Source organism: Haliotis cracherodii, unplaced genomic scaffold (genome assembly GCF_022045235.1).
Source record: "Haliotis cracherodii isolate W230 unplaced genomic scaffold, xgHalCrac1.p SCAF_5, whole genome shotgun sequence".
Classification (NCBI taxonomy): Eukaryota; Metazoa; Mollusca; class Gastropoda; order Lepetellida; family Haliotidae; genus Haliotis; species Haliotis cracherodii.
Genome location: NW_027266308.1, coordinates 29,064,041 through 29,076,687, shown reverse-complemented (window position 1 = coordinate 29,076,687; position 12,647 = coordinate 29,064,041). Strand labels below are relative to the sequence as shown.

Genomic DNA, 12,647 nt, shown 5'->3' with positions numbered 1-12,647 from the left:
ACCATGCACTCCACAACACTGAGGCAACATCAACTCCCAACAGACTAGCAGCCAGTCTAAGCAGAGAGAGTCGCAGAGTTTCCAATTCTAATTGCATTGCATTCTGCATGTGTAGAGCCCTTCTTTGACAAACTGTCAAAGGTGCTGGTATCATGGGCTAAGCTGTTCTATCATGGTCAGGAAATCAGCCAGTCCATGCTAAAGGGATTGTGTGGTTGAGGCATTAGGACACTGACAGATGACAGTGTTGAGGCAATAATGCCGACATCCAGGATCAAACAAGGTTAAACTGACTTGCCACATTATCTCCATCGGATAACCATGAGTGAAGCTTACAGGAATAAGAACTACAGAATACCAATGTGGCTATTATTCATGACTTCATACGCCAAATGTTAATTTCTGATAAGCTGAGAGAAACATGAGAAAAAATCACCTACTCATAAGTTTAAACGGTGATGGTTTTGTTTTTGGGTCAAATATCGATCGACTATGGCTAACATTAAGAAATCCCATGAGACGTCAACTGGTATAATAAATGTATGAGATCTATTACACAAGTTACATGATGCATACCACATAGTTTTACTGGTGTATAAGAGTCATTAAGGCACGTCAAAATTCCTTTTGTAGGTCACTGCATACATTGTACTTCTATTTTGGTTTCACACATCATGGCAACAATAATAAAAAAAATAATTTCATTCTATCACTGTGTACAATAGCCATTTGCAATGACCAATTTAACAATTTGCAGCCCAAATGGACTGCATATTATTCAAAAATCAATATTAGATGGGATACCAGCTTCAGCAACTATAAAATTGATGTGGCTATTATACATCTTCACCTAAAAGTTAAGACTTTCATAACCTGCAATGATGTATCATGTATATATGATTGTTATCTTGACTTATGATATATATGTTTATATAGTTTATAGAATATTGTTTTTGCATTGAACTGCACAATGAATATCTTGTATCCATGAAGCTATAGGTACTACCAAATATCAAGATTTGCCAGTCTGTTGATCGTACTGTACATAAGGGCTAGGACGGGTAACTCGGGTATCAGGGTCGGGTGGGTACTGAGTAGGACCCGGACTACCCGGACCCGTGGTTAATCACGTGATATATTGTTTAATGACAAAAATGATCTAGAACTATATGTCACTAATGTTCGCATTTCTTTCTGACTATGCACACATTCCTTCTGATTTTTCATATGGTTGAATAAAGATATAACATAATTAAACTTCAGTGTATGAATGACCAGATTGTGTATTACGTGTATCTAAATACGATTTGCCTGGGCTATGCTAAAAATGTTCCCAATCGGACATTTTAAGACATCTCCTGAGACCTACAGTGGGTACGCGGGTAGGGTCGGGTAATAGGGGGCTGGGTACCCGGGTAGTAAATTTGGACTCATCCCAGCCCTACTGTACATTGTCAGCCTCTGGGGACAGAGTTTTAGTTGATACTATGCTGATACAGGGAACCCTATATGGGGGACCTGGGCCCCCTTGGGAGGGCCATGGGGCTAGGGCACCTACATGGCAAAGACAGGAATAAATATAGTGGTTGCAGACAAACACGGAAATCAATGTGTAAATTGATTGTGATGAGATAGCACACACACATAGGCATCCGTCCAGGCCAACAACACTTCACTGTCAACAGAGTAGTACCACAGCTAGCCCTGTTTGCTACAGGTGTTGACAGAGCTGTTAAGTAACCACCATTACTCCAATTGGAAGGACTAAAGCTACAGCATACCCTTGCTAGGAGACTATGTTTACTCCAATTGGAAGGACTAAAGCTGCATCATACCCTTGCTAGGAGACTATGTTTACTCCAATTGGAAGGACTAAAGCTACAGCATACCCTTGCTAGGAGACTGTTTACTCGAAATGGAAGGACTAAAGCTGCAGCATGCCCTTTCAGAGTAGAATATGCACTACTCCAAATGGCTCCATAATACCTCTGCTTGGAGCAATGGGAGTGAATGAGGAGCAAATGAACACATGGCTTTTAGCAATATCACATGAACACCATGCAAGCCACAAAAGAGGCTCCAAGATTGTACCTACTTAGGGAAGTGAACCACAATGACAGGCAACTGCTCCACTGGGCTACCACACCAAGCCCCCTGCTAGGAAATGTTTACTGCTGGGATTGTCCACTTCATTACCCATTATCGTTCCAAGGGCCTGAAGAATTACTGCACATTGGGCTGGGCAGATTAATAGCATTCAATGTTTACTGCAGTGTTGTGAGAATAACTCAGAATGATAACACCATGACAGTCAGTAAGTAGCAGCACAGCTACCTGAACCTGTGGAAAATCTAGACTTGCTTCATTGAGGTATATGACATTACAGTACGGTGAGTGAGTATGGTTTTACGCCGCTTTTAGCAATATTCCAGCAATATCACAGCGGGGGACACCAGAAATGGGCTTCACACATTGTACTCATGTTGGGAATCGAACCTGGGTCTTTGGCGTGACGAGCAAACGCTTTAACCACCAGGCTACACGACTGCTCCCATTACAGTAAGGGCTAGGTGGACAGGAAAATAATATGGTTTAGGGATGACCATGTTTTGATACAGCAAATAGCTGTGACATGTCTACACTATGGCAGTGTGTGTGAGTAGTACCACACATTGACAACCATGTTTTCGTACTCCAAACGGCTGTGGAATGGCTATGACATGGTAGCAAAACAGCTCTGGTACCATGTTTACTGCTGTATCTAGATGATATTACCTGAACGGATGCCCCCTGGCCTTGCCAAACTGACAGATATGCCTAGAAATGTTCAGCACAAACATCCTCACTCAAAATATCTCACTTGCAAGCAATTGATGATCCCATCTGGATCTTATAATACTTATATATGTATGTATCTGTATGAATGTTTCTGCAGTAAGTTTTTCTAGCTTTTATGATTCTGGCAAAATACATCGTCACCAGTTTTGTAGCTTTGCACTTTGACTTATACCCTACTTAATCATACCAACAAACCATAAAATATAAATGTACTCTCTACTTGATCTATCAGTCCAGTTACTTAGGTTAAAACATGAAATTGGACAACCAGAACACTTTATCTCAAAGTATCAATAAATCGAATTAATCTTAAGAACAGCTTACAAGGAACAAACCACTGAAAACAAACAAATAAGTGAAACTCCTCCATGTCTACTTTTCCTAAGCTATAAGAAAATCCTCTAAAACACATAAATCAAGCACAATGTCCTATATGAATTGGCCAAGCACACTATCTAAGTTAACCAGGCTCTAACAGCTGGATATCAACCCTGCACTTTAGGCTATCAAAAACCACCCTCTGGAACACTGAACTCTTAAACGCTGGCATAGATTGACCCGGGCAGAGGTATTTTGTGCACATTAAACTTTCATCAGCTGATCCTTCAAGCTACGTTGCCATACTGGGATCTTCTACACTTTGCTCAGTCTATAAACAAGTTAGGGAGAGGGATACGGAAAGCGTGTGTGTGTAACATCCTCATCAATATTGCATCGCATGGCTTCTGACACCAATGTTAGCGGGCCATCTGGTCACCGATCTGTTTGAACAATGCTGATGCAATGCCATACCTCACAGACTCTTCCTTAAGAATAGCTAATGAACAAATATCTGCACATTAACTCCACCATATCAAGTCTGCTGTACAAAACAGATCAACCATTCTCTGTGTGATCATTAATTTGGTTTGGATCAATGCTCTCGGGTATGTTTCATGGACCACTTTAACTGGATTGCCATTAAATCGTCAATAATGTATTGACATTACAGATTTGGAAGGTATTCGTTAGAGGAGACACACAAATGGCTTGAAGTACTGATACTGAAGGACAATACTGAGAGAAAAAGTACAGGAAAATTCAAACTTAGAAATATGTATAAATGTCTCTATACCACAAAGAATGCATTAAATCAAAACAGCTGCTTCCAAATCTGCATTGAGAATGAACATTAATCAGTGCATCGTGTACTTCAATGTATGATTGTGTTCCTAAGGGAAAAATAACTTGGCATTCAAAGATCTGAACTGCCAACTTGTAGTGTTCAAGATTCAGGTTCAAAAGTTAACGGACCTTAGAACTACAGGCATATCAATCTATGTATTCTGGGAGAAAGGTGTGGGCCAAGCCATATGGTCATAATGAAGAAACAGAAACTGTACCACATGCACAGGTTTCGGGCCGGGACTCCTTCCAACGCTACATGTCTAATTTTAGTCATAACCAAAAAACAGTCTTTGCACGTGTCTGAAACACCACATCCGGGGTAGTCAATATTAACAAAATCTACAAAATATGATACCAAAAGACTAGTTTGGGCTAACAGATACACACTAGCACATACAGTATAAGACAAGTCCTCAAATCAGCAACTAGATGACAGACAATGTATACAAAGCATGACAAATGATATCTAAACATGGAACCAAACAATACTCAGGGTTTCACTGACTTTCACATCACTTAATTTTCTTGGACACTTGACTGATTGTCATCCAGTATTATATATCTGTTATTAACGTAGAATGCTTTTTCAAAAGCTGACAAAATAAAAAATTCAAAACTGCTGAATTCCGATTAGTCTGTGTGAAAAAACACTTTCCTAAACAAGTACAGAATATTTTTTTTATCCAACTGTGGCTTAAAACTAGTGGTTAAGAGTGAAGACCTACATCATACAGATGAAACACTACTGAGAACAGGATGCACCTGTTACTCCAAGCTGTTTACTACATGACACATCCACATATTTCGCAGAAGTAGGCCCAAGCTGGCTATCAGATGATGCAACATCATACCCTGAATGTCCTAACCTTTGCTCAGGTGAGCTAACCCAAACAGACTTGTAAGTAAAGATATGTGTCTGTTGTAGCAGTGCCTACCAGCACATGCTGATGACATCTCGATGAAACCCTACTCTCTGGTTGCCCACATCTTTGGCTCTGCTACAAGAATCTCGGCTCCTTCCTATCTTGGTTAAGCCGCATCAGCATAAATATGTCCTTGTACTCGGCACCACCTGCACATTGTGCTGAGCTGGCTACTGCTACCACTGACAATAGTCTGAAGCTGTGAATGTCATCAGAGACAACATAAGCGGTGTGTTATCCTGCTTAGGAAACCAGTACTACACACTTACCTGAATAAATCGAAATGAGCTTTTGTGTCTAAATTGCTATCACCTGTATCAGTGCAGCCGTATCACCTTGGATGACACTATAATGGGCTTCTATCATTTATGACTAGATATGTGTTCAATGTGAGAGATAGTGAAGCATACTTACAACTGGAGTACTATACCGCCTCAGAAGCAGTTAGTGCTTGAGTAATGTATTTCAAAATGACATTTATACGAAGAGAATCAAACCACAGACTTCTATATGGCAACTGGGGAAGTCACATACAAGTTTTACCCTACTGATTTAGTGACGTTTTCAACAGTAGCAGGAGAGAGTGTGACTTGAACTACGTGCCCTAGTCTAGTGGCAGTTTGTTGTACTGTAAGCTCAGCTGATTGCCCTATATTAACACTAAGTTCTAATGAAAATTAAACCAAAAAATACATTCTGGCTAGTACAAAGAAATTTGGCACGGATTGGTAGTACAGCACCATCCCTCAAAAGGGACCAGTTGGTTTTCTTGGTTGCACATAAGTGTGAAACTGTAACCAAATCTTTATGGTGATAAGCCACCACTACCCCACTCCACAAACTAAGGTAAAACTCAGATTAATTAGCAAAGATACCAAATAACAAATATACATCCTAATATGTCCTGACTGCAAGAATTGATGTCCTAAATAGGGTCCTTACATCTCAGAGTTGGAATATTTAGTTCTGACTGGCTCTATTTTAAGTGTGTAACATTTATTCAGGGTCATCGACATCACTGACTTGTTGAACGTGATTCACTTTAAACTGAACCAGCTACCAACTACATCCCTGTCAGTCAGCTATTCTTGTCTGGATAAGACAGCAAAAACCCTGAACACACACTACCACCACTCCTAACTTTAACACCTCTGCTAAAACATCACCTACAGGACATACTAACAAACTGGTTTATACCAACAGCAACATCCAACCCAATCTTGTCAGTCTGTCTGCATTCTTGCATTTAATCAAAGCTACGATTGGAGAGGACTAAATAATTGGACAAACTACTAAAAATGTATTAAATGTATAAGCAACAGGCAGAAATATCGATGTGAAAATATAAAAAAAAAGGGGAATAGACATAAATTTAAGAAATGACTGTCATGTTCACATGAAAAATGTCAACAGAGAGCACTGAGCAGAGACTTATGAATGATTGTTAGGATGACGAATGATGATTGTCATTCCATAATCTGAAGATTAGGATTCCTTCCCAGCAGAGCCAAGGCAACAGTAAGATCTAATCCGCAAACAATGGCTTAACTTCCTGAAAGCATGTACAAGATAAAGCTCACCGGACATAACCATTACAGAGATAAGGCAAGTCAGACTGACAGCTACCTAAGCCTAGGACAGAGAATTCAGAGAGTGCAAGGTTACGATTAGCAGACCAGTGAGGTACGAACTGCGACACCTCACGCTCTATATCAAACAGAGAGTGTTGACATGGTCAGCTTACGCACCCCAAACTGTGTTCGGAGTATGTCACACACACGACAACCACGCTTCCTGCACTAGCCAATCTGGACTTGCCTAATTGGCCAAGCAACAACATAAGGCATGAAAATACTCATAAACATTTGATCAAAAAAACATTTGATAGAATTACCCATATCTAATAGTAATAGATCGGATTCTATATCCCCTGACCAACAAAAAAACACATTTGAAGTCATACAAAGCCCTTCTGTCAAAAGTCCATTGAAACTCACATTGGTGCTCCATAAACAGAGAACATATCACAACGGCAATAAACCATTGTTGATTGTTCTATATTTCTTAAATGTGATGATAACGTACACCAAAAGGCTATAAGAATACAATAAATCTCAGATAATAAAATCTAACATTTCCTTGATGTTAGCAACAGATCTCTGACCATCTTACTCTTATCTCTACAAGTGAAGACACGGCAAGAATCCAATCCCTGTCAGCCTTAGGGTCAGTGGATGGTTAACGACACTCTTACACAGTAGCCAATAGTCAGATAACCTAATGTATAAATGAGGCCAATTCAAGTACCCTGTCCAGTGTTGTGATAAATAGATTTTCCTATCACTGCCAGCGTTGTTGGGAGGAACATAGCACAAAGGACAAGATGGAAGGCAAGGTCAGCAGCTGGTCAGTGGGGGGTCATCAGACAATAACACATTTGAGACAACCTAATAAAATGTGGCCTTAAGAAGTGGAAATATTACAGTACAAACTGTGAAACACAAAGAAACATCAACACCTCTGTCAGTGTGTGACATTATAGCAAGGTCATATGACTGCATCTTGAAGGAAAGTGTGGTTTCATGTTAAGTAATTAACAATTGTCCACCTGAAGCAAAGTCCATGAACAACCCTGAATGTAGCAAAGATCTTTCTCTTATACCAGAATGTGTGCAACGTCATTTCACAATAAAGATAAACCTAACCCTTTGGAAGTATTATGAAAAGTGACAATATTTCAGCAAACTGGAATGCTGTTCAAAGCTGCATAAACCAAACTCACTAACTCCAGAAAACAACAAACTGTCTGGTTTCAGATTGGCTAATTTTCTAGGACACTGACTGGTTTTCATCTATAATGTTCTGCAAAATCACTGGCATGCAATAAAACAATGAGCTGCACACATGGTATGAGTGGGGGGATTTGAACCTGTATCTTTGATAAGACATGCTAATGCTTTAACCACTAGGCCACCACACAGCTATATGACACCTAGAGCACAAGAGCTTGCCCTACAAAGTTTGCAACATACTTTTTTCATCACGACTTAGCCCTTGTGAAACTCTTGGCTCTACAAATAGTCATACCTAGCCTTCTAAAATGTCTAAGACAAATACCACACTAACATATTGCACTGACAGCTACCCTTGGGCATATTTGACTACAGGTTATGAGGCAGGTTATGAGGCAGTTCATTGCCATCACTATCTGAATGTCAATAGGTTATGCCCAGCCTATATAAACATGTTGCAGTCTATTATGTTTGTCTTTGTCATTTTGTTTGTTAGGGAAATATGGCAATGATCTTTTACATCACAGATCAAAATCTTTTCATATTCTAATATTTCATTTCATGTCTCAATAATACATGCTAAAACAAGCAGAAAGGGTTGTCTTGCATCATCATCATCATCATCATCATCATCATCATCATCATCACCACTACAATCATGAGGACAGCTGAAACAATGCTAATGTGATGTCAAATCTTAATTCATTTACTATCATAATTAATCATCACCATAATTGATGCCATTATTGACATGAAGCGACACAGAAATGAGGGTATTCCTTAAATAACACCAAGTATGTTTTTCTTTGATACCTTTATCTATAGTGAAACATATCTTTGGGACATTTTGGAGGACAATCGATGTCCAACATATCCTAAGAAAGTGACCTGATCTTAAACCCTGTAACGTATACCGCTACTAGTTTTAATGCAATCTGATTTTCTTTCATATTATATAATCATAATAAACATAACCAAGAGGATTGTAGAGCATTATTTTATCACATCCTTTATCGTAACTTCTTTTATATCATAGAACAAAGGGAATAAGTGAGAGAAAGCTTACAGTCAGTAAACAAACTACTGTTCACTCAAGTATTGAAGTCAGTAGTATGTCCCTAAACAATCTCCCCATTACAAGTAACAATAGGCCTACTAAGTGGTGTCAGCTGTGACTTCACATCCCAAACCCACTGCAGACACAATCTACGTCAACAGTTCCCAGCCCCCTGACCCAGTTTCCCCAAACACCTCACAGAGTCAAGGCAGGGCCAGGCGCTGATTAATAGACATATTTTACCAAGATAAAATTGTAAACAAACTTTTTAGAAGTTTCTGATAGCTAGGTCCTGGTGTGTATCTGCGAGACTGAAGGTGAACATCATGCAGCCAAAGGTGGCCAGTGATTTCAACACATTCCTTTTTATCAAACCAAGATAACCCGTGTAACCAACAACAGACAAATATTCATTCCCAAATGAGACCCAAAATCATCAGAATTTCATTCACGTTGATTCAAAATACCTCAACTGTTCAAAAGGAAAAATGTAGAATGGATATGATTCATAAGTTTATGATACAGTATATTGAGCATGTTGAGACAAGGCTCTAATTATATTATAAATAACGCCATATCATGAACTTGTTTTAAAAAACGCCCACGGCCAAATTCTTCCAATGCTTGAACACACCCCTGCCATGCATACCATAACGCTACTGTAACCCAGTTGTAAACAGTGAGGCTAATTTAACCTACACATACAGGTAATCTATTTACTTGGGTATCATATTGCTTGTACTACAACTACACGTATCAGCTGTCCGCCTGGACCGAGGCCAGTGTGCTCGACACTGGGTGCTACCTGTATTAAGCAGGTGAGAGCGCGACAACAATCATCACACACATCCAGGTATGCAACGAATGTCAGACTTTCAAATTGAGACTGCAGATAGGTGGGTTCAATTGACATACTCCCTGATAAGACTCACCACAGAACGACAACAAAAAGTGACTCATTTTACGATCTGGGGACAAAAGGGTGGGAGATAATGCTTCATACCATGCGACATCGGCAACCATGTGAACCTAAACCTCAGTCAACCATATTGTTGCATAGCTCAAAATTGAATGAACCATTTAACAAAGAGGATGTGATTATTATTATTACCTTAAGAACACTATTACAGGTGTGGCTCTAAAACATTTTAAAGAAATGTTCAATACAAATATTAATTGTGCCTTATGGTTATTTCAGATAATTCAAAATTGTGTTAGTTGGTCGTATGTACATAAATTGCTCTAAACAGGGATTTATTCTGATGCCCATGATGCATCCATTTTTTTGTAACTGATTCCTTTGCAGCAACAAACGGACATATTCAAAGGTAACCTTTCAAAATATCTGTTACCATGGTTACAATGAAACTTTTAAGTATTGAAATCATATGTCTATACAATCCTAATTAGAGATGACAAATGCCATTATAATCATTAGCCGACTGCCATAAACTTTACATCAGTACATTTCAAAGGGAAGGCATTTATATATAAGAAACATATTTGAAAAGTTATGTGATGTGAATAGTTATGGATACCAAATGAATTTCTTTCACAGATGTGTAAACAATTTTTTTTTAAATATAGTAAATCTCATACCTCCAAATGTACCATTATCTGCCATTACATTAAATGAAATTCAAAATACACTGACTGAATGAACAACTAGTTAGAAAGAGATGTTAAACAAATAAACATCAAAGAAAGTGTCCACTGCTTCCAAGCATAACTTATTACGAACTTTTTGGTTTAATATGATGAGTAAGCACACAACACTGTGTGTAGAAACTGGGGGCACCGGTACCAGCAGATATTACTGGATAAAGACCAGATCCTGAGTTACTTCCTCTTGTCTGCTCTGGTATGCCAATTATTCCAGCAATAAAATGAAATCTGACTAACTCTGTAAGCTGTCAAATATCACAGTAATTGTCGCACTATTTCATTATTACCTTGGTCAAAACAATGCAATGACACATGACTCAGAATGTCTCAATAAGCTCGATATATTCTCCCAGTCATGCCTGTTGCCATTTTTGGTCATGGTAGTAATCCTACACAGTGTCAGAGAAGCATTGCCTCACACACCATGCCACATGCTTATGTCTTTCCCTTATCATGATAATCCCCATCATATTTATCTATATTGAGGGATATCAAGTTCATCTATGCTTAATTAACAGCAACATTTCCAGTGTGGTGTTAGCTATACCGTCAAGGTTATATTCAGAAATAGAACTCATTTATAGGTCAACCTTGTTTTTAGCTGAATAGCTAGTTTTGAAAGCGAGCTTTTCACGCATCATCAAATTTGCCCTGGGAACCAGTCTACGTAAATGAACACTAGATGACAAATCATGAGTAATTATGAAAACACGGAAGGTCATTTTTATAGGGTAAATGCATGACATGTCTACTAATGTAAGGTCACAAGTTACATCTTGATAAAATTCTGGTTTCCATGACGACTAGTGGGTTTGAAACAACAAATAATACAGCTTATTGTTGTCACAGCGAACGTGACAATGAAGGTTGGGACAGTGGGTAGGACAGTAGCACCTGTCAAATGATACGGTGCGATATGATTCACTGACGTTCCGAATAAACTGTAGATCCACAGGGCATCCAGTTTAAGTTAGACTGACATATCCTATCTTGCATTTGACAAAAGTCTGTTGTTACTTCCATTCATCCATTTATTCTGTGCATAGTTGTAGAAATGCCCCGCCCCATCCACTACCATATTAGGTGTGTAATCAACACCACTAACCCAATATACACGAGAAACATGGCGGACGCCGGCAAGTGCGCTAACTCTGCCCCTACTTCTGTCGCCCGCTAGAAACCTCTACCTGTATTATAGTATCCAAACGAACACAGAAAGATGAAAGTCATCGCATATCCAACACGGTTCGGCATGACTGGTTTGAATCGCCATACGCGGAGTAACACCTCCTCAACACTGACCTTTTTCTGTTGCTTTTCCCATGCCGGGTCGAGTAAGCCCTCTCTATCCCATTCTTCCTCCTCTTCCATATAACCATCAAAGTATTCTTCATCCGCCATTTTTGTGGCTCCTCTCCTACTCCCGGCTTACAAAGGTGCTGAAAGAATTATATACGGCAATTTTGATGCGCTTTACTTGGGCAGCATGAATCTTTACAGGGCTGTACACCGCCCGCCAGCCGAGTAAGATGGTCACGTGACGATGAGCTCCGGAAGTGAATGCCTTCTTTCGTCAGAGTTCCGTGTCAAAGGTCACAGAAAGGAGGTGTGACCGATCGGCTGCAATTGTCACAATGGAATGTTCACTGAAAGTCAAAACAAAAAAAGATTATATACTTATGACAACCGACCCAGTCCATATTGCCTACGTAAGCTCAAGTTTTGTCGATGATCGTAAAGCCACAACCATAACAGCTCCTGAATAGGTCGGGGTGTTAGACATGCATATATAGCGATCAGCTGCCCCACTTCAATCGGACTGTCAACACGCATTGGTGATATTAAATAACGATTTGCACGAGTCGTGTCTTTTCGAAGCAATGGTAACCTTTTTGTGAAATAGATAAGGAAGTGGTCAATAAAAAATTCAGACGAATTTCGTGCTTGGATTAAAATCATATAAAAATTAGTAGTTTGCTTAATATGCATTAATAGATTAACGCTCGCGTCCGTGTTGTAAATAAAATAAGACGATTGGTGTAACATTATATAGGCGAGACCCAAGGACATTAACAAAGAGCGTGTTATGCGCTTAAGTTATAAAATCCAACGGCATTATGAATACTTCCTAAATGCGGAAATGACCATATTAAGTCAAATTCAAATTTAAAAGCGGCGATTCAGTTAATCATACCTATGAATATA

General features: G+C 39.2%; 1 protein-coding gene across 2 annotated transcripts in view; it reads right to left on the bottom strand.

Moving 5' to 3' along the window:
* The window catches only part of LOC139442758 (alpha-actinin, sarcomeric-like), a 48,403-nt gene extending 36,402 nt beyond the window's left edge, over window positions 1-12,001 (bottom strand). Inside the window, exon 1 of one of the 2 annotated variants that reach the window (XM_071223653.1) lies at window positions 11,745-12,001. In XM_071223653.1, coding sequence (XP_071079754.1) covers window positions 11,745-11,843 — 99 coding nt within the window. In that variant the 5' untranslated portion in view covers window positions 11,844-12,001. The remainder of the gene's footprint in view (window positions 1-11,744) is intronic. The other variant, XM_071223652.1, reaches the window with a different exon arrangement.
* Between the last annotated feature and the right edge of the window lie 646 nt (window positions 12,002-12,647).